This window comes from Mchenga conophoros, linkage group LG18, assembly GCF_057382185.1.
Source record: "Mchenga conophoros isolate Kocher_MC1m ecotype Shallow Benthic linkage group LG18, M_conophoros_male_GT1.1, whole genome shotgun sequence".
In the NCBI taxonomy this organism is placed as follows: domain Eukaryota; kingdom Metazoa; phylum Chordata; class Actinopteri; order Cichliformes; family Cichlidae; genus Mchenga; species Mchenga conophoros.
In genome coordinates, this window is record NC_140543.1 from 5,550,930 (window position 1) to 5,574,373 (window position 23,444).

Below are 23,444 nucleotides of genomic sequence, written 5' to 3' on the forward strand. Positions count from 1 at the left end.
CAAACATCCATTCCCACCCTCATGCTCTCATATGCACTCACTCCACACTCAACCGACGTGGAGACAGACATAAAGAGACGCTGTACACACGATCACACTCCCCAAGCGTACTCTACGAACCGGGTCTAGGTACCCTTGCCCCTGGAGGGGGGGGGAACTGCACCCAGACCCAGGTGGTGTTACCCTTTTCCCTGCGGTGGGGAGAGGCAGACCGTCCCGACTCCGCAGCAGCAGGGAGGCCCCACACCCCAGACCGCAGCCGGACGGCCAACTCCTCCTCCTAGCCCCCCCGCTCCAGCAGGCCGCAGAGAACGGGGGTGAGAGAAGACTCCAAACCTCCCTCCACCCGCTCATTGTAGTGTTGATGCATGTGTGTTCTAAGGTGCATTTAAAACCCAGGAGGGCATGGAGCTACCTGCCAGAGAGCAGCAGGTAAGCGCATAGGCCCTCCTGATAGCCCTCAATGTCTACGTGTATTTAAAATTGAGAGGTGGGCAACGACGCCAGGGGTGAGGTGTACACCCTGATGGTAACTTGGACTCCGTGTATCGTGCCCACCCCCAAGATCCTATATGTATGTGTAATGAGAGTGTGAGTAATGTGAATGTCTAAGTTGTGGGATAAAATTGAGGCAGAGGCAGCCAGAAGGGGACGGGGGGACGGGGGGGGACGGGGGGGGGGGGTAGCCTCCTCTGCACCCTGGTGACATACCCCTACTCCAAGGCCCTGCATGTGTGGGTGGTTGTGGTGGAGCGGGAAGAGGGAGGCAGCTGGTCAGTCATTTGTTGTGTTGCAATCGGTTACACTGAGGGAAAAAATTTCACAACTGGATCTCGGAGATAATGTGAATATTTGTGAAAATATGTGAAGATGAGGCTGAAATAACTCTGAGACTCTAAAACATGATGAAATGCTTACATATTGAAATGTGTGTAGTAACATGACCTACAGCTTGTTTAAGAACTCGTGATTTTTTTCCCCTGTTGGCATAAGGTGAAATCCTGCATAAAGGAGGTGACCTTTGCTCCCTGACTCAGACGTGATAAACATGACCCAAATCATTCACGTTGGTGCCAAATAATGTTTTGTTAAAGTTTAACAAGCTTTCCCAGCCTGAAACTGCCAGACAAACAAATCACCTGTTGGAGATGCTGGTTTAGCTCCCTGGGTAAAGTGGGTGACCCAGATGCTAAAGCCCAGCTATGACTCCTGCCTGAGGACTTTTAGTCTTGGTTTGCATCCAACTTTTCTGCCACAATAGTTCAATTTTCTTAATAAAACACCAAATTACAACAAGTTACCTCGAGGCAGTTTATATTGAAGGCACTTTATTTGAAGGTAAAGATCCGACAATAATACAGAGAAACAACAGGTAGAAGCAATGGAAGATTGAAAATAATGGTTGTCATTACTTTTCATTCAGTCATATATTAAGATACAGAAACACCATCTGTTGTGTGTAAAGATGAACAGTAGGGGTAGGGTGATTTTCACCAGATCAAAGCCATGGATTCACAATTATGGTTTGGTGCTGTTGAGTACCTGGATAGAAAATGCACATGTGGAATGGTAGAAAGTGTTCAGCATGCTTTGATGATCTGCTTCAACTATGCTGGGGTGAGCATTACAGACTGCTTCTTAAATTTAATAACCAAATTGCATCAATGGGGAACTATAAATTCTACATTTGGATTTCTGATTATTATTTCTGGCTGATTTTCATTAGATCGACCTGAGTAGGGCAGCGACAGATGTGTGCGGTCCAGAAGTAGAAGAAGAAGAAAGAGGAGAGCAGAAATGATGACATTCTAGGCTCGCTTTTCACCTTTGATGTACTCTTAGCAGGAAGACTTTGGTTTGGTGATGTGTTAGAGATAATTTAGTGGTTGAAGCTACTGTGGACTGACCAGATCTGCCATCAGCTCAGAGTGCTGGATATCACCGCAAACCTGAGACAAAGTCATACAGAACAGGTGTGTAAAACTGTGATGGTGTCAGTGAAATAACACTGACTCATGCAGGACTCAGCTTGTGGGCTAACAGACTAAAATCAAAGAATGCTTCTCTTTTTCTCCATCCATCCATCCATCTTCATCCGCTTTATCCGGGGCCGGGTCGCGGGGGCAGCAGCCTAAGCAAAGAGGCCCAGACCTCCCTCTCCCCAGCCACCTCCTCCAGCTTATCCGGGGGAATACCAAGGTGTTCCCAGGCCAGCCGAGAGATATAATCTCTCCAGCGTGTCCTGGGTCTGCCCCGGGGCCTCCTCCCGGTGGGACATGCCTGGAACACCTCACCCAGGAGGCGCCCAGGGGGCATCCTTGTCAGATGCCCGAACCACCTCAGCTGGCTCCTTTCGATGTGGAGCAGCAGCTGCTCTACTCTGAGCCCCTCCCGGATGGCCGAACTTCTCACCCTATCTCTAAGGGAGAGGCCAGCCACCCTTCGGAGGAAGCTCATTTCCGCCGCTTGTATCCGCGATCTCGTTCTTTCGGTCACTACCCACAGCTCGTGGCCATAGGTGAGGGTAGGGACGTAGATCGACCGGTAAATTGAGAGCTTCGCTTTTACACTCAGCTCCCTCTTCACCACGACGGACCGGTGCAGCATCTGCATTACAGCAGCTGCAGCCCCAATCCGTCTGTCGATCTCCGGCTCCCTTCTCCCATCACTCGCGAACAAGACCCCGAGATACTTGAACTCCTCCACTTGGGGCAGGAACTCATCCCCGACCCGGAGTGGGCACTCCACCCTTTTCCGGCTGAGAACCATGGCCTCAGATTTGGAGGTGCTGATCCTCATTCCCGCTGCTTCACACTCGGCTGCGAACCGTTCCGTTTTCTCTTTTGTTAAAAACTTTGAACATCCAGTGAGACACAGAGTAAAGTGACTTTCCGAGATTGTTTCTTCTTCTACAGATTCAGATAAATGATGTCATTTTGAGCCAGGAAGAACATTTCCATCATAAAGTAGAAGACTTTTATATTCTTTATTTATTTATCTGGTAAAAAGTCTCATTGACTTTAAAATGTCTTTTTCAAAAGAGATCTGGCCAAGACCAGAAGCTCCAGTTTTCTCTGCTTCTGTTTGCAGCAGAGCAAAAAGGACAGAGAGCAAGGGACGAGAGAAGACATGAGACAAAGACATGAACGGGACCAAATACTAACCAAGACAACCTAAACAACAAATACTGAATAAATTCAAGAGCGTAAGCCCTTGAATTCTGATTTAATAAAGTAAATCAGAATACTTTATTAATCCTGAAGGATTAATAAAGTATTCTGATTCTGATAACTAGGAAACATAAGATACACAGAGAACAGAATAATGATTAAACAAGACTCAAAAAACCACAAACACAAAACACTGGGTCAACGACCCAGGTACCCTAACAGCCGAGGGAAAAGATGACCTCCTATTCACATCAGTATGGTATATTTTACTCCCATATCACTACTCAAAGATCATATTTTATTGTTGTAGGTTGTGGAGGTGACACACACACAAGCTGTAGTTCAACAATGACTTCATTCCTCTATTGACCTATAAAGAGGTCTTGTTACATAAGATTAAAGCTGGAAACTGACACACATAAGCCCAAACACATTGTGTTATTGTGGACGTTGAAGTCACTGCATGTGTTTTTCATGAAGATTAAACTTTCCTGTGCTGTTGGTTCTTTGTTTAATTCTGTTGATTCTTACTTTTTTGTTCCTAAAGTTTAAACTAAACTCTTGTTGGATACCAGGTGTTCATTTAATAAAGCTGCAGGTTCAAACTTCTAACTGCATGAAAATGTAATGTGTAATGTCATGTGTTTCTAAGTACCATCATTGATTTTGGTCATCAAATCAGCCATTACTCATTTAATTTGATGTAAATTTCCCCTAATTTGCATATTCAGATTCAGTATTCAGTACCACATGTGAAAGTGACCCAGATCAGATTTGAAAATATTGGATTTGTGCCGTTCACACTGTCATAGCATGATCGGATATAGGGTCGCATAGGGTCAAAACAATCGGATTTAATGCGCTTTCGCCTGCAGTGTGAACGTAGCCTTAGTTAGTTCTTAGAGTTTGGTTTCTGTGTTCCCCTCTATTTAGTGTCTGTACCGTGTCTCTGTGCATTTCCTGTTTTATTGTGAAGGTCCATGTCTTATGTTAGTGTGTTCTGTTCACATTTCCCCTGTCTCGTGTAGTCAATTAGGTTCAGCTGTGTCTTTGCCATTCCATGTCCCCCCCTGTGTGTATTTATACTATGTGTCCTCGTGTGCTCCTCGCCGGTTCATCTGTGTTTTTTCCTGCATCATTCTGTGTCGTCTCCCTGCATCTCCATTTTAGGTTTCAGTTCTGTGTTGTGTTAGTTTTTTCCAGTTTAGGTTTCACCTCCTGCTGGCCTCCTTCGCCCGTTCCTAGATGCCCCTGGTCTCATATCGCACTGGACTTCATCACTGGTCTCCCACCATCCTCAGGTAACAGTTATTCTGACCATCATCGATCGGTTCTCCAAAGCTGTGCATTTCATTGCTCTGCCTAAGCTCCCATCAGCTCTGAACACCAGCCAGATTCTTACACAGCATGTGTTCACGTTCTGGGTTTGGAGAGAGTTTTGCAAGGAACTAGGGGCTCAAGTCAGCTTACCATCCGGTTTCCATCTCAAACTAATGGGCAAATGGAACAGGCAAGCCACCTTGGCTTTCATACCTTGGCTCAGGCGATTAGAGGATCATCAGGGGGTCCTTTTGTCCCTCTGTGGGGGGGATACTCCCACTAGGTTTAAATCTGGGACTCCCCACCATTTGATCTAAGAACTGAAGAAGCTTCTCGGATGAGAGGTGATGAGAGGTGAAAAGTCTTCAAGCAACTTAAACAAGTCCAGACGCTTTTCTTTGCAAGCTGATTTGACTACGATGACCTGGATGACTGAGAACCTTCACAGACATAATAAACACAAAGTTTTTGTTCTATAACATTTTTCTATCATTGCTTTATTATGGATTAGGTGCAAGAGTTGTTAAAATGTATAATTAAATAATAGATGAATTCAATAGCAAACTGTGCCTCGTTCTCAGATGGACAGCAAGTGGAATGTGATAGATGAGATGAGGAGATGGAAGGAAGAAGAGAGGCAAAGAGTGATTCACAGGCAGAGCTTAGTTTATTTCCCAGTTTTGTTGCCTTATGGTTCCAAGCGCCGTGACCAATCTTTGCGTTTTATTATTATCTCATAACACTTGTTTAATCAGCTACCCTCTCTCCTGTGGACTGTTTAATCTCTACAGTCTCAGATCAACACAGCCCTGCCCTCCAGCACTATCAGCAGCAAGAGCAGAAGCAACCCCCCAAACAGCAACATTGTACCCCATCAGGTAAAAAATAGGCTACGTTTGCTTTGCATTGTGCCCACCTGATGACAGTGATGTAGTGTGATGCGATTCCATATTAGATTCTTGATGAATGTGGGTTGTTGTTCTTCAGCCTGCTTCTATGTGCCCTTTTTAACTGTGAGCACCCGCCCCTTTAAACATCTCTGCACTGCCCTGACTAAATGTATATATAAACTGTCTCTATGGTTTACAGTCTGAGTCTGACAAGCTGTCAGCTGTTCATTTCTGCTATTTGAATTGTTAAAAGAAACAAACTATTCACTTAGCAGATTAACAAAAAGAATAGAGAGGCATCCAGTTATTGACATTTATATTATTTAGTTAAAGGTTTGAACAAAAAACAATTAAACACAGAGCCTCTTCCTGCTTTCTGGAATGAATCACAGCATGAAAACCCTTCCTCTTCTTCCTGCTCTCTAGCTCAGCACCTCCTGTCTGTCCATATCGTTCTGTGTTCCCTCCCCTTTAGATCTACATTATGAAGATGGGTGTAACCAACGTGTGTTAGAGCTGGCAGGCCCCATTCACAGCAGCAACACTTGTTGTTCAGATCAGGTCAGACCAGTTTCTATAATAAGGAAGTGAAACTTACACAGTCACTGACACTGTTGGGTGAAATGGCGCAGAAAAGTGTTCAGCTAGACCGAGAAACCTTCTCTTGTTCGATCTGTTTGGATCTACTGAAGAATCCGGTGGCTCTTCCCTGTGGACACAGCTACTGCATGAAGTGTATTGAAAGCTTCTGGGATGAAGAGGAAAAGAAGAAAATCTACAGCTGCCCTCAGTGCCGGAGGACTTTCACAGCGAGGCCTGTCCTGGAGAAAAACACCATTTTAGCAGTTTTAGTGGAGCAGCTGAAGAAGACTGGACTCCAAGCTGCTCCTGCTGATCACTGCTATGTTGGACCTGAAGATGTGGCCTGTGATGTCTGCACTGGAAGAAAAATGAAAGCCTTCAAGTCCTGTTTAGTCTGTCTGGCATCTTACTGTGAGAAACACCTTCAGCCTCATTATGATGTGGCTCCATTAAAGAAACACAAGCTGGTGGAGCCCTCCAAGAAGCTCCAGGAGAACATCTGCTCTCGTCATGATGAGGTGATGAAGATGTTCTGCCGTACTGATCAGCAGAGTATCTGTTATCTCTGCTCTGTGGATGAACATAAAGGCCACGACACAGTCTCAGCTGCAGCAGAAAGGACTGAGAGGCAGAGAGAGCTGGAGGTGAGTCGACAAAACATCCAGCAGAGAATCCAGGACAGAGAGAAAGATGTGAAGCTGCTTCAACAGGAGGTGGAGGCCATCAATCAGTCTGCTGATCAAACAGTGGAGCACAGTGAGAAGATCTTCACTGAGCTGATCCATCTCATCCAGAAAAGAAGCTCTGATGTGAAGCAGCAGATCAGATCCCAGCAGGAAACTGAAGTGAGTCGAGTCAAAGAGCTTCAGGAGAAGCTGGAGCAGGAGATCACTGAGCTGAAGAGGAAAGATGCTGAGCTGAAGCAGCTCTCACACACAGAGGATCACATCCAGTTTCTACACAACTACCCCTCACTGTCAGCACTCAGTGAGTCTACAGACTCATCCAGCATCAATATCCGTCCTCTGAGCTACTTTGAGGATGTGACAGCAGCTGTGTCAGAGGTCAGAGATAAACTACAGGACATTCTGAGAGAGGAACGGACAAACATCTCACTGACAGTCACTGAAGTGGATGTTTCACTGTCACAACCAGAGCCAAAGACCAGAGCTGGATTCTTAAAATATTCAAAGGAAATCACACTGGATCCAAACACAGCAAACACACAGCTGTTATTATCAGAGGACAACAGAAAAGCAACATTAATGAAACAACAACAGTCTTATTCTGATCATCCAGACAGATTCAGATATTGTTATCAGGTCCTGAGTAGAGAGAGTCTGACTGGACGTTGTTACTGGGAGGTGGAGTGGAGAGGGGGAGAAGTTTATGTAGCAGTCGCATACAAGAATATCAGCAGAGAAGGAGGGGGTTATGAATGTTTATTTGGACGTAATGACAAATCTTGGTCATTAAATTGTAACAACAACAGTTTTACATTTTGGTACAACAACATCCAAACTCGTGTCTCAGGTCCTCGTTCCTCCAGAGTAGGAGTGTACCTGGATCACAGAGCAGGTATTTTGTCCTTCTACAGCGTCTCTGAAACCATGACTCTCCTCCACAGAGTCCAGACCACATTCACTCAGCCGCTCTATGCTGGACTTTGGCTTCAGTATTATGGAGCCACTGCTGAGTTGATTAAAGTGAAATAGACTGAAGTCTTTCATATTGTTGTAAGTTTAAATCTGTATTTTAGTTCCCTTTTAGTTTCTCTCCATCATTATTGTGGTATTTATGTGCTGCACATAAATCAGATGTCAGTCAAACATTATGGGCAGTACCTCGACATCTTCAACATGTTGTCTTGATGTTTTTACGTTTTATAGGTGGAGCTCTTTCCTGTGTCTGTTCAGCCATGGAGACTATCAATGCTTATGGATATTTTTATTTGAAAAATTTCTCCACATGACAACATAAACTTCTCTATCTTCTAAATGTTTACTGAATATTTTTCTTAGGTATTTGTATGTTGTTGTTTCTCTTCACTGATCTTAACAGAGAAGTCTACAGACCTTCCTTTATCACACAGATTTTATTCTCATTTGTACATTTATAAAGAAAACAATTAATTACAGAGCAATAAGAAATTTTAAGAAAGTGCACTATATCATAATTTATAGTAAAGTGTATTAAAGCATCGTTAGTTAGTCACTTATTTAGTTTGGAGCTGTATCATCTGACACTGTAGAAACATTTCCTCCAGCTTCAGCACAGAATGTTAAAAACAGAACTATTAATGAGAACAAACAGTAGGAACACAGTATCAGCAAACATCATGGCTTAAAATGGAGAGTAAAAATCTAAAAAGAAATAAACAAATTAGTAAAAAGGATTTCCTGTTGACATGTTATTGGTCCTATCTTGTCTGCAGCACCTCCAGGATGCTTCTTATATGTTTCTGGTTATTTTTGCACCAATTTTAGTTTTTGTCAGCAGGAAGTTCAAGTTCAACTCAGTGTGTTTGTTTGTTTTTTTCAAACTGATGCCTGACCTTGAACACCAAACATCTGTCAATAAAGCAATGATATAAAATGCTTATAGTAGTACTGAAAAACTGCATATCCACTTTACAAATATAAATAATGATATAAATCCACAGCTGAACTGGAGGAGCAGCTGATCTAGTTCACTCATGTGTTTCTGGACTAAGAGTTGGAGCAAATACCTTATGATTCAGTGATGTTTGTTTTTGTTAAATATTTTGTAGATCCAAGAGTGAGTTTGACTCATGATGATGATGTTCCGAATTAAACAAAGTTGGTCACAAATTCTTCAAAGCTGTTTATTAAGAATATATTCACTTGGACTCATGAGACAGGCTTGTGATCCAAGGGAGCCATCAACTGGACAATTACTGACATGACAACAAAAAAGCTAAGTACAGAGGGGGGAACAGAGGTGAAAATACTTGCTTTAAAGGATTGTAATGTTTCCTTTTAAAATAAGTCTCTAAGGTCAGACAAAGGGACAGAAACTCATAGCTTTCTACCAGCCCAATGACAAAACTATAAGTTGTTTTTTAACATCTACTTTTTCATCTATTTGGCAGTCACAGTGAAAAGTATAAACATTGGCACGCTTTGTCTTGTGATTCTGCTGTTCGTAAAAAATGACCATGCGCAAAGTACCAGACTTTAAGGCTTTGACTTGATGCCAATGGCCTGAGGAGGACAGTATTACCCTTGGACATGTGTAGTCTGCCGTCTACTCAATAGAAGAAGAAGAAGCGCGGAAATGGCACAACTGTCTTCAGTTTCTGGGAGAGTTTAACAATGAGAGACTGATGATGCAGAAGAAATCTCCGTGGTTAAAAACATTAAAAACAGTCGTCCAGGATGATGAGATCCGCCACTGGCTCAGACTGCTGTATATCAGCCGGAGACCCGAGATGAAGTCACGCAGCAGGTATGTAAAACTGTGATGTTCTCAATGAACTAACACAGGAACGATCTGAGCTCAGTCTGTAAGCTAACAGGCTAAAATCAGAGAGCAGCTAATCAAACAAGTGCGTCCGTTTTTTTTAAAGGTCAACTTTTAACAATAGACTTTCATGAGACACATCAAAACCAAACAGGGAGGGAAAGCTTCGGTTTTCTGCACTGTGCCACAGTTCGCTGTCTGCTTCGGTTCACGACGCCTCACTCCGGGGCTACAGACAGTTCTCTGCCGCCTGTGGTGCTCCTCACCTCCGTCTGCACCCACAGACTTCCCGAGGTGGAGGCAGGCCGGCAGGGACTTTGAGAGATGGGCTTTACTTTTAAAAATACCCCTTAATCAGGGTCTAACTCACTAAAAGATGGCCACATGTCTCTCTCCAACTTAATCTCTTTCTTTTAAGTAATTGTTTTTCATTGAAATGAAATTAATTGTTCAATAAAATGATTACATTTATAATTGAATTCAAGTTAAATGAATCAAGGTGATTTTGACTTTGCTAGTTAACAGGAAGAGAAACAAACTTACACAGGATAAAATGAAATTTGGACCCAGCAGAAAAAGTCAGATCACAGACAAACAGAAACATTCCTCTTTGGCTAAAATAAAATGCAGATTATTGCTCATCTGCAGTTTTAATCATGGTGAATAATTTATGATTCAGCCAAGTAAGATTCTTCTGTGTGGAGGTTTTTCCCCTGTCAAAAGGCATTGACCATTACCTTCATCTAAACATGGAATTTAAGTCATGTAGTTGCCGTTGTTTGTTTTTAAAGAGGTCATAATATTTTTGTGATGGTAGAAATTTATCTTCAAAGTAATAGTTATAAAGTGAATTAATAAGACTTTCCAACAAAGAGAGGGAGTCACATGGTGCTTCTGAAACATTTGTACAAACCTCTCTCACATATGTGAGCAACATGCTCACATATGTGAGCAACATGCTCACAGTGTACAGCCCTGCTGACTGAGGCTGCACCTTTACCTGTCTAATCTTTTTCTTTTTACTTTGTTCCTCAAGTCCCACATCAACATGAAGTGTAAGGAGGAGGAAGATCTGGCTGGCCAGCAGGTCTGGAAGCAGGAGAGGAACTTCAATCTGGACCAGGAGGACACAGATCCCCCACAGATCAAAGAGGAACAGGAGGAACTCTGCATCAGTCAAGAGGGAGAACAGCTTGTAGTGAAACACGAGGATGAAGGCATCGTCGTCTGGAGCGGGGAAGAGCGGCTCAGACAGCTGCATAACATCTGGAAACCTGAGAAAGATTTACAGACCAGCGGTAAAACTGTAATCGCTTTTCTGAAGTGTTAACATTAATATTAAACCTACAGTTTGTATCAGTCAGATCTATTTAATGTGTATTCGTGAAAACATGACAGGGAGTTTTAAATGGACTGGTTCTTATATAGCGCTTTTCTACTCAATCTTGAGCACTCAAAGCGCTTTACAAAACTTGTGCATTCACCCACTCACTCCCATTCGCACAAGCACATTTTTCTTAGTGCTTTCTACCAACATTCAGACACACATTCCACAGATCAAAGAGCAACTTGAGGCAACTTGGAGTTAGTATCTTGCCCAAGGATATTTGAAATGCAGACTAGGTGAAGCCGGGAATCGAACCGATCAGTAGATGATCTGCTCTACCGCCTGAGCTACAGCCACCCCCAATAGTGAAGATTATTTTGAAAAATATCAAGATGTAGATCAGTTTCGAGATCAACTCCAAAATAGATCATCAGTCAGTCAGTAATAAGTGAGTTCTTTTTTGTTTGAAAGGTTTTTTTTACTCTTAATGTTGCTGAAAAATGTCAGAACTCAAGTTCTCATTTGCATCAGAGTGCACAAATAACTTCATTTTTACACACTTTTAATTTCACCTGCAAATGTGAGCAACATGCCCTCATTACAGACTTTAACTAAAACTTTATCTTCTCAGAAGTGTTTTTCTATAATTACATTTTTTTTATTGTTCGTTTAGAAGCAATAGTGGAGAGACCGGCTGACTGCTGCAGAAGAAATCTGCTCTGAGGTTAACAGAACGTCTGATCGTCCAGTATGAGATCAACCTTCAGCAGAGACTGCTGGATATCAGCCGGAAACCCGAGATAAAGTTACGCATAACAGGTAAAACTGCGATGGTCTCAGTGGACTAACACAAGAATACAACTCATGTAGGACCTGATCAGAGCTCAGCTTGTAGGCTAACATACTGAAATCAGGGAGCGGCTAATCACACAAGTGCGTCTCTTTTTTACGGTAAACTTTTAGCATTAAACAAACCTTGAGACCGAGAGAAAGTGCCTTTATAGAAGATTTATTTAGAAGATTAAGATAAAGGAGGCAGGGAGGGAAAGCTTCTGTTTTCTGCACTGTGCCACAGTTCGCTGTCTGCTTCGGCTCTCTGACCCTCACTCCGGGGCTACAGACAGTCCTCTGCCGCCTGTGGTGCTCCTCACGTCCGTCTGCACCCACAGGCTTCCCGAGGTGGAGGCAGGCCGGCAGGGACTTTGAGAGATGGGCTTTACTTTCAAAAATACCCCTTAATCAGGGTCTAACCCTACAAGACCATCGTGCCTCCCCCACCATCCTCACCTCATGTTAAAATGTATATTTTTCAACTGAATTATATTTGGGTTCAAGAAAATGATGAAGTTTTTAAAATAACTTTGTAATGTTCTAATAAACAGTCTTAACTCGAACTAAATCAGCTCAAATCTCACAGATGTCAGTGTTATTCACAAAGCATGGAAACATAGTTGTTAGTTTTGAATGCAGCCACAGCAGGTAAACTATGGCTGCATGCTCCAAAGAACAGGAGCACAGTAACTGAACACACTCTTAGCACACTTACATCTGATTTTGGGAACAGTTAACAGATCTGAACCTGATGACCTGAGAGGTTTAACTGGGTCAAAGGTCGAGAGCCAATTGAGAACTGTCCAGTTAAACCAACTAAATGATGAAACCTTTGATTTAAAATGTCATGATCAACAGTATCAAAGGCAGCAATGAGATCAAATAGAACTAAGACTGAAACTCTGAGTCCCTAATAATCTTCAGATCACTGATGACTTTAGTTGGGTTGATTCTGTGCAATGACTGGCTGTGAAACCTGACTGGTACTTATCTGCTATGGCACTGTGAGATTTTCAGTTTAATCTACAACAATGACAAACATTTACTTGCAGCGTGAAGCTGGCAGCAGCTACCTGAATGATTTGTACTCTGAACTTTCCTAATAAGAGTATCAGAGCTCGAGAGTAACTTACACTTTCATTTTTCACATTTGTACAGTTTAAATTTCACTCACATATGAGGACATGCTCAGAGTGGACTATATTTGCTCAGATGTGTTTTCCTGTCATCACATTATTAACCTTTTTCCTCAGTGACCCTTTGTTCCTCAAGATCTCCCCCTAACATGAAGTGTGAGGAAGAGGAGGGCCTGTATGACCAGCAGGTCTCCAACCAGGAGAGGAACTCCAGTCTGGACCAGGAGGGCCCAGATCCTCCACAGATCAAAGAGGAAGAGGAGGAACTCTGCATCAGCGATGACGTAGAAAAGATTGTACTCAAACAGGAGGATGAAGGCCTCATCTGGACTGAAGAAGAGCAGCTCAGACAGCTGGATAACATCTGGAAACCTGAAATGAACTTACACAGCAGGGGTATGTAAAACCGTAATGGTCTTACCTAAAAATTAATATGACTTTAATTCATTCAATAAAGATATTTTGGAAACACATCAGAGTTCTTCAAGGCCAGTGTTTAAATAAACTCAGCTGATTGTTAGTCGAGGTTTTCTGAGAGCTTCGCTGCTTTTTATCCCCATATTTTAATCCTACTTTTAAATTTCCCCTTCTGTCTGATGTTTGTCTTATCATTTACATAAACATCTTTCCAACAGTAATTGGTGGACAAACTGTGATTGGTGCATAGAAATTTACTAACGTGTTAGAAGTGAGTGCATGAAATCTTATTTTAACAGTTTCCAGGTCTGGGTAAATGATATGATGATATTTCTGATGATATTTTGATTAAACTCTGTTGTAGAGTTGGAAATGGACAGCTGTAGACACCACTGCCGAGTAGTCATTCTTGTTATACTTCTATATTTATCTAAGACAAGTAATTTTGTCCATTTGTCACCTCAGCTTTCCCACAACAGCATGAATGTGAGGAGGAACTGGTTTTTGGGGACCAGGAGAGAAACTTCAGCCTCGACCAGGAGGATCCGGAGCTTCCACAGATAAAAGAGGAAGAGGAGGAACCTTGCACCAGTCAGGACGTAGATCAGCTTGTAGTGAAGCAGGAGACTGAAGGCATTATTATCTTCATGGTGGCTCCTACTTATGAGGAAAGTGAGCCAGAGCTGGACAGTGAACATCTCCTTTCTTCCAGCTCTCCTGAACCAGAGAGCAGAGATCAGCAAGACAACTTTCCTGTGTCAGAGAGTCAGCGTAAAACTGACACAAGTAAAAAGTTTGTGAAATGTGAGATTTGTGGAAAAACCTTTGAGTACAGATCCAAACTAACGAGACATATGAGGGTTCACACAGGTGAGAAGCCACATTCTTGCAGCACCTGCGGAAAAAGATTCAGCCTGATGATAAACTTGAAAACTCACATGAGAATCCACACAGGTGAAAAGCTTCATTCAGAGGATACAGTTACAAAGACACATGAGGATTCACACTAGTTAAAAGTGGGAGAACTGTCAGATGAAGCAGTCCACTGAGAAGCCAGATCAGAGCAGATCAGATGACCTCCTTCCTTAAAAAACTCTGTATTGTTTATTGTATGTAGGGGTGGGAGATATAGCCTCAAAATAATATTTCAAGAAACTTACATTTAAAAAAAATAATGTACATTTTATCAGCTCGGCAGGCAGCAGCATTTATATGTGTAAGTAAATGATGGATTTTCCATCTTTCTCTTCCAGTGAGCTGCTGTCACTGATGACAGCTTAGCTAATTCAAAGTGTGAAAATGTGGCCACCTCAAGGTGCTTGATATTGTAAGGTAAAGACCCAACAATAATACAATGAAAACAGAGAAAACCCAAACAGTCATATGACCCCCTATTAGCAAGCGTTTTGGCGACAGTGGGAAGGAAAAACTCCTTTTTAACAGGAAGAAACCTCCAGCAGAACCAGGCTCAGGGAGGGACCCCCATCTGCAACAAGGAAAGTTTTAAGTCTAATCTTAAAAGCTGAAGGCTCTGCCTCCCATTCTACCTTTAAATACTCTATGAACAACATTATAGTGCAATGTTAGTGACACGGCATACATGAAATATGAGCACATAAGTATCCTCAGGGGTGTTTTTCCTGGAAGTTTTAAGAAAAGTGTATTACAAGTGCTTACACTCTAGCTTAATATCCAAAATAACCTTGTAATGCGGAGCCTGCACAATTCTGTCATATAAGGAAAAGAAATTCTACCTGGTTTGTTTCATCTTGGGTCGAGCTTTTTAACCTCCTGCTTTTCCACCGTGTAGCACATCAGTAATTTCCATCCACTGACTGCTCTTGCTGTTATATGAAATGTAACTCGCGAGTGCTCCAGTGATGCATGGTTGAATCATTTGTTTACCTTTGGGTCGCACATCACTGCTGCTAGTATCTCCTGCTCACGTGCCTTCACAGCCCGGTTGTACTCAAGTGTGTTTTTGCTTAAAGTGTTGTAACAGGTTTGCTTTTTTCACTTTCAGTGGGAAAAGTTTTCTTGCATATTTTGCGAACATTCAGCTACCAAACTGTGACTGGAGCCCGACATATGGCTCTGGCTGTGAGACATGACTGGGGTTGACTCATTGGGGTGAATGCAAACACATGATGTTCCTCTAAACACACTTTTTTGTAAACATTTATACCAGTATTATTGCAGATCATATGATATGTCACAGCCCTAATTCTGTTTGTTGCATATTCCATTAAAACCTGTAATGAAGATGAAACACGTATTTACATTCATTTGATGTGATATTTGTATCGTGTTGAGCTGTGGAGGTGACAAAAAAGTTGCTGAGATGTTTTATTTTTTTGTTTAGTGGAGAGGTTTTACTCCACAGAGTCAAAGCTGGAAAGAAACACACATGAGACCAAACATTTTGTGATTTAATCTTGATTTTCATGAAGACTGAATTTCAGCATGTGCTCATCCTGTTGATTCGTATGTTGGTGTTGGTTATGTGTCTTAAAAGTGAAATAAAGATTTCTTTAAAACTTCTTGTGGCTATTTTTTTAAGGCACAATCTTTACAACATGAAACAACGTCTGTGAAGCACATTTTGTACAGTGGGCAGGGAGACTTGCCCATCACTGTGGTGGTGGGGTGGATGAGATTTGCCTGCGGTCACTTAAGGCTCTGTATGTTGTGGGTCTGTCCTGGTTGTCCTGCTCAAACATTGTATGGAAGTTGAGGTCAGTGCCTTCAGACCGGCCAACTATGGTGGTAATCATGGTCCCCTGTTTTATGAAGGGAGTGTAGAGGGTATGTTTGCACTTCAGGCCTCCCTAGGAAGGTCTATATCTGTAGTCACTTTCACTGTTTTCTTATTGCTGTTTCAAATTGTTGTTTCTGTTTGTAGCCTTTTTATTGAAGGATTTTGGTTTATATTATTAATATGTGCATTTGTTGTTATTAATAATATTTGCTTCACTCTCCATTTGATGTGTTTTTGGTATGTTTTACTTTTAATTGTTCTATGATTATGTTTATGTGTGGTTTATAATTATATTTAAGTTCTGGGGTTTTTTTATGAATAAAAGTGACTTAACTTGTCAGAGATATGAGACTTTGGGCATTTCCCCTTCTGTCTTATTCTCAGTGTCTTGTCTCCATGTTTATTTACCTCTGTGTTGCTATCTTTGTGTCTCTGTCTCTTTCTCTTCCCCTGTTCAGTGGGATTTAAGACTTCCAACAAATAATTTCAAAGGGTCAATTAAATTTTAATAAAACCATTTTACTCAACGCTGCACTCGAATTTTAGCATTTTTTTTTTACTCAGTCATAAAAAGATTCATCTTAAAATATGTTTTAGAGACATTTTTATTACTTTTTTCTTTCTTTCTTTTCTTGTTGTTGTCCCGTTTCGTTTTTTAGCCATCAGAATTATTGTCTGAAGGCCAAAAAAGATGCCCAACTAACTTAATTTACCAAATGGACCATCACGGCCTTGCCATATTGGTCCATTTGATCAACCTTTGTTATTATTTATTTATTTTAATTTATTTTCAGTTGTTACAGATAGGACAGACATGACTGGGGGATAGGAAGGAAGGAAGGAAGGAAGGAAGAAAAGGGGAAGAGGGACAGTGAGAAAGGGCACTTAAAAAATATCTCCCAGGTCACCTGTTGAGAGAAGAAAATAAGAGAAAACAAGCAAAAAAGAGAGCAACATAATAACACAACACCATTGCAATAATCTAGCTAAGTGTAAATAACAGTAAATATTAAATACTGAATGTGATTGTGCAGCACGCAAGATTGACATCGCACAATGTGGTTTGAGGTAGCAGCCAAGAAAGGTGTAGCTTGTGTGTGTGAACACCTGTGTGGATGAGTGCTCGTCTATTCAAAAGGCTTCTCCATGTAACGATCTGCTAGAAGGTGTGGGGAGCCACAGCCCCGTCCCCCAGGGCATGAAGCAGGCATGGAGGAGATCCAGGCCCCAGACATCCAGAGGCCCCCAGAGTGCGAGCGCCCAAAGAGGACCACCGGAGGGGCAACCGTGCCACCTTCCTGGGAAGAGCTGAGGAGAACCCCAGATGAGGGGTCACCCAACAGCCACAGAGCAGAAGCCAGAGGGGGCGGCAGTGACGTACACGCGGGCTCTGCAGGCAGTCAGCTGTGCCAGAGTGAATCGAGCCCCCGCAAGGGGCCCGACCGAGCCACAGGCACCAGGCCCCACCAAGCAGCCGTACCGGGGAGTGAGCTGGTACAGACCTGAGCGTCCAGCCCTGGACACCAAGAACGCACCGATGTCTGAGGGCATCAGCCACCAGCAGGGAGTGTGGTGAGGGGAAATAAGCCTCCATACCTTGGAGGGCCTGAGATGTTCCAAGGGGGTGGAGTGTAAGACCCGAGCTGACATATAGACACAGACGAATAGGCGCACACAGACCTAAACATGCATTCCCACCCTCATGCACACTGTAAGGAAGAGGACTCCCTTACTGCATTTATTTATATTATATGTATAGCACTTTAGAGCACACCTTTCACTTTATTAAAAGCACCTTATCAAGCACTTTATGAGCATTGCACTTTAAGCATGGATTTGCACACAAGCAGTTTAAATATTTATTGTCTATTTATTGGGAATTTTAAAATCAGTTGGTAGCCTTATTTCAGATCCTGCACAGCTGCTCCTCGTCAAGGAATGTGGTGGTTGTCTGTCAGGAGAGAAGAATGGTGATTGAGATTGTGATTAAGGTTTACCAATAAGGAAAACTAAGGCAAATGTGTGTGTGAAATCTAGGGATAAAAGTGGTGCAAATAAGTGTTTGTAAGTTAATGATTACTCACCTTTCTTGCCTGTGTCCTCTTCAAGGTGTTTGGGCAAATGTTTCCCCGGGGGTCCAGACACCATTTAAAGGTTCCGGGAGAGACCATTGGTAAAGAGAGTGTGGTGAATCTTTTTGTGCTTGGGTTTCTGGGTTTTTATAATATTGGGTTTGGTGTAACAATAAAGTGTGAAATATTTATTAATATGTAAATGTGAAGATGTATTTATGTATTTATTTATTCTTATTGATATATTGTATACTGTGGTGGAAGGTTGGGATTTAAGAATTTACCTGAGAGTGGAATAATGGTTAAGTCTGTGACAGCTGAACATATTTAAGGCTGCCAGTTGTCATTAGAGGATGGATTTTTTGTGCTGTGAAGAAGCTCGACAAGTTAATTGTTGTAAGGAGAGCCATAGAGCAAATAAATACTTTGTTCCACTACACTTGCCTTGGTCTGTCTCACTGTGTTTCCAGCCGCTAAGGGCTGCCCTGTTACAAGTGGTGTCAGAAGTGTGTCACTCATGCCACAGTGAGAAGATGATGACAAGAGGTGGAAGAAAGCCAGGCCAAGAGGAGCAGCCTGATGAAGGAGTTGGAGCTTCATCTGAGCTAGAGGCCATGGCAGCAACAAGCCCTGAGGACAAATTGGAGGAGTTAACAGGGTTGGTGAAATCTCTTATGCGGTCTCAAGCAGCCAGAGACCAAAAGTGGGAGAAGGATTTGTCACGTCAGGAGCAAAGGTGGAAAGGCATGCAGCATCAATTTCAGCAAATCCAGCTACAAGTTAACGCTGTAACTGATAAGCCTGACCCACCAGAGGCGCCAGCGCCCCCTACAACATCTGAAGAACAAGAACTTGGATTCAATGGTGAAGACATTCCAGTGGCCAGTGGGTCCAGGTCTTTAATTGAACCAAAACTTTTCCCTCTGTCACCAGAAGATGACATTGAACATTTTCTGACTACGTTTGAAAGAATGGCAAACGTGTGTCGATGGCCCAGAGATGAGTGGGCTATTCGTCTGGTTCCCCTGTTGACAGGTAGAGCCCGCACAGCCTACATTCTTATGGATTTAACAGACTCTGAGAATTATGATAAGGTGAAAGAGGCAATTCTGGCAAAATATGAGATCACTGCTGACACCTACAGACGCCGCTTCAGATCTCTGAAAGTTGAGCCAGGTGAGACGCCACGTGAACTTTATGTAAGATTGAAAGACCTGTTTTCAAGATGGATTAAACCTGAAAAATCAACTGTAGAAGAAATATCTGAGCAGATAATTCTGGAGCAGTTTTTGAGAATGGTTAATCCAGAGCTGGAGATTTGGATACGTGAGCATGACCCGAAGACTGCAAAGGAAGCAGCTAGCCTCGCAGAGGTTTTCACTTCAGCCAGAAAAGGAAGCAAGAGCACCTACTTCAGCCGGGAGACCCACTACGCCCAACCAAGTAAGTCCATTGGGGGTGAACAGGGTTCTGGTCAAGTTCAGGCTAGAAATCTTTCTAGTTCTAGGCAGCTCCCTTCCCATAGACCTCACAATGTGAAGAAATCCTTTAAGTCTTCAGTTCAGGATATTAAATGTTATCACTGTCATAACTTTGGCCATACACAACAATTTTGCCCTGCACTTAAGTCAAAACCATCTCTTTTATGTGCAGTTCCAAGACCAGCCACAGAGCCAGTAGGAAAGAAAGCTTGTACTGTCCCTGTTTTAATTAATGGGCGTAAAGAGGAAGCTTTGCTTGACTCTGGGTGCTTTCAGACTCTTGTACATTCTAGCATAATTTCAGGAGAAAAGCTAAGTGGGGTTGGGGCTACAATAAGTTGTGTGCATGGAGACGAACACAGGTACCCCACTGCTGAGGTTTACCTGACAGTAGGAGGTCAAACCTACTTGTTAGTGGTAGCTGTTGTTCCCAGTTTGCCATATTCAGTGATACTTGGTAATGACATCCCCACTCTTTTTGATCTAATACACCAGTCAGATTATGACCCTCAAGTGAGTGCTGAGAAAGACATTCAAGGCTTAGGTGATGAATCTGGAAGCTCACTTCCTCTAGATATGACAGTTGAACCATTTAAACCCTGTCATGTAGTCACAAGAGCACAAAGTGCAAAGGAAAGGATGCAAGAACTGCCCTTTTTTGAGGAGTCTCTCGAAACGGAGCCAGGGAAGATTAGGAAGTCTAGGGCTCAGAAAAGAAGAGAAAAGTTCAAAGGCTCAGGGGAAAAAGGTACAGCATTGTTCCCTAAGCCAAATAACCAACTTGAGTTTGATGTTCCCTCAGATTTAGGTGCACTCCAAAGAAGCGACCCTACTCTAAAACCCTGGTTTGAGAAGGTAACAGAGGTAGAGGGGGCTAGTCAAGGTCAGGTAAGCTGTCTTGCAGACACTGTTTACTTGATTAAAGGAGGCATCTTGTACCAGAGACAGGGGAAGTGCGAAGCTGTGGCACTCCCACAACAGTTCAGAGACAAAGTTACGGATTTGGGTCATTCAATTCCATGGGCAGGTCATATGGCTTTTCACAAAACACTGAATAGGATCAGCAGCCGTTTTGTTTGGCCAGGGATGTATGTCCAAGTTTCTGAGTTTTGCCGTTCCTGTGAAAAATGTCAGTTGACCTCAGGCAAAGGAGTAGCGCGAGCCCAGTTGCAACCACTGCCAATTATTGAAACACCATTTGAGAGGCTAGGCATGGATATTGTGGGCCCTTTAGAGAGGAGCTCCACAGGTCATCGCTACATATTAGTCATATGTGACTATGCAACACGGTTTCCTGAGGCCTTCCCACTCAGATCAATTAAAGCTCGTCACATTGCTAATTGTCTTCTGCAGCTTTTCTCTAGGGTAGGCATACCAAGAGAAATTCTGACGGACTGTGGAACGAACTTTCTATCCAAGTTGTTGCAGCAGGTTTATAAGCTGTTAGGGATAAAGGGACTTAAGACCACCCCGTATCACCCCCAAACGGACGGGCTAGTGGAGAGATACAACCAGACTCTCAAAAGTATGCTGCGCAAGTTTGTCTCTGACACAGGTGCTGACTGGGATCAATGGCTGCCATACCTTCTGTTCGCCTACCGGGAGGTCCCGCAAGTTTCCACTGGCTTCTCACCTTTTGAACTTTTATACGGTCGCCAAGTGAGAGGCCCCCTGGATCTGCTTAAGGACTGCTGGGAGGAATCCAAAGCAGAGGGCGAAAACATCGCAGCCTACGTCATCACCATGAGAGAGAGGTTGGAGAAAATGGCATCATTGATGCAAGACAACATGAAAGCTGCACAAAAACATCACAAGACTTGGTATGATCAGAAGGCCAGGGATAGGGTCTTCCTTCCAGGTCAGAAAGTACTGTTATTGCTTCCCACCAGCGATAACAAGTTGCTGACAAAATGGCATGGACCATACGAGATCGTCAGACAAGTGAGTAAAGTCACTTATGAGCTGAATATGCCAGAAAGAGTTAAAAAATATCAGACATTTCACGTGAACTTGTTGAAGGAATTCCACAGCCGACAAGAGCCGGTCTATCAGTTACTGGTGCGTTCAGTTAAGGATGAGGAGGTGACTGAGAAGTTCTTTCCAACTAACATTCAAGTTTGTGCTTCAGTTGACCTCTCTCATTTGTCTCCTACTGAGCAGGCTGATATAAAACCACTCGTGGACCCACAGCTCTTTCGAGAAACACCAGGCTTCACATCACTGGTTCAGCATAAGATACGGGTGAAGGAGGATGCACCCGTTCGACAAAAGAGTTACAGAATTCCTGAACGGTTGGTGCCAGTGCTGCAGAAAGAAATAAAACTGATGTTGGACCTGGGAATCATTGAGGTGTCAAGTAGTGAGTGGTGCAGCCCGATTGTTTTGGTACCAAAGAAAGATGACACCCTGAGATTCTGTATTGATTTCAGATATTTGAATGCAGTATCCAAGTTTGATCCCTACCCAATGCCCAGGGTGGATGACCTGCTGGAGAGAGTTGGATCAGCAACGTACATTACAACACTTGATCTGTGTAAAGGATACTGGCAAGTGGCTTTGGCACCAGAAGCGAGAGAGCTGACAGCCTTCAAAACTCCTTTTGGTATGTACCAATTTAAAGTCATGCCATTTGGGCTTCAAGGTGCACCAGCGACATTCCAGCGATTAATGGACCATGTACTGAGAGATGTGTCAGCATTCTCTGCAGCATATCTGGATGACGTGGTGGTGTACAGCCAGTCCTGGGAAGAGCATGTCATTCACCTACAGAAGGTGCTACACTCCATCAGAATGGCTGGACTGACTATCAATCCCAAGAAGTGCTCCATAGCCAAGAGAGAAGTGGAGTACTTGGGCTTTGTAGTTGGCTCTGGGAAGATAAAGCCGCAGGTTGGAAAGATTGAAGCAATTCAGTCCTTCCCAGTTCCGACAACAAAAAGGAAGGTGAGAGGTTTTCTGGGTCTAGTAGGCTGGTACCGGAAATTCATACCTTCTTTTGCAGAGCGATCCACTGTACTTAATAACCTCACAAAAGGCTCAGCCCCTAACAAAGTGCGTTGGACGGAAGACTGTGAGCGAGCATTCAGAGACCTCAAGGAAGCAGTTTGCACACATCCAGTTCTACACAGTCCAGACTTCAACAAGCCATTCATCTTGCAAACTGATGCTTCGGGAGTTGGCCTTGGTGCTGTCCTTCAGCAAGAGGTGGATGGTGAAAGAAGGCCTGTGGTGTTTCTGAGTCGGAAACTACTCGACAGGGAGACGAGGTACTCGACGGTGGAGAAAGAGTGCTTGGCCATGAAATGGGCTATTGAGGCCTTGAGGTATTATCTTCTGGGACGTCACTTCACTCTGGAGACTGATCATCGTGCCCTCCAGTGGTTGAACCGCATGAGGGATGCGAATGCCCGCATTGCAGGATGGTACCTGTCTCTGCAGCCTTATGACTTTACGGTCCAGTATAGGCCGGGGAAGTCAAATGTGGTTGCTGATTGTTTATCTAGGATGACAGAGGACTGAAGCACTTCGCGCTTAAGAGAGGGAGGAGGAAATGTAAGGAAGAGGACTCCCTTACTGCATTTATTTATATTATATGTATAGCACTTTAGAGCACACCTTTCACTTTATTAAAAGCACCTTATCAAGCACTTTATGAGCATTGCACTTTAAGCATGGATTTGCACACAAGCAGTTTAAATATTTATTGTCTATTTATTGGGAATTTTAAAATCAGTTGGTAGCCTTATTTCAGATCCTGCACAGCTGCTCCTCGTCAAGGAATGTGGTGGTTGTCTGTCAGGAGAGAAGAATGGTGATTGAGATTGTGATTAAGGTTTACCAAGAAGGAAAACTAAGGCAAATGTGTGTGTGAAATCTAGGGATAAAAGTGGTGCAAATAAGTGTTTGTAAGTTAATGATTACTCACCTTTCTTGCCTGTGTCCTCTTCAAGGTGTTTGGGCAAATGTTTCCCCGGGGG

At 43.1% G+C, this 23,444-nt stretch overlaps 2 protein-coding genes across 2 annotated transcripts; both read left to right on the top strand.

Annotated features, from left to right (window-relative positions):
• Positions 1 to 5,967: 5,967 nt before the first annotated feature.
• LOC146553045 (tripartite motif-containing protein 16-like) lies at positions 5,968 to 8,354 on the top strand. Its single transcript, XM_085255522.1, has one exon. The coding sequence runs from the start codon at positions 6,004 to 6,006 to the stop codon at positions 7,675 to 7,677; it is 1,674 nt and encodes a 557-aa protein (XP_085111648.1). The 5' UTR covers positions 5,968 to 6,003; the 3' UTR covers positions 7,678 to 8,354.
• A 3,096-nt stretch (positions 8,355 to 11,450) lies between these two features.
• Positions 11,451 to 16,136, top strand: LOC146553046 (uncharacterized). The gene is made up of 3 exons (XM_085255550.1): positions 11,451 to 11,591; positions 12,857 to 13,135; positions 13,622 to 16,136. Exons 2-3 carry the CDS (start codon positions 12,889 to 12,891, stop codon positions 14,164 to 14,166), a joined length of 792 nt encoding a protein of 263 aa, XP_085111676.1. The 5' UTR covers positions 11,451 to 11,591; positions 12,857 to 12,888; the 3' UTR covers positions 14,167 to 16,136.
• Positions 16,137 to 23,444: the final 7,308 nt, after the last annotated feature.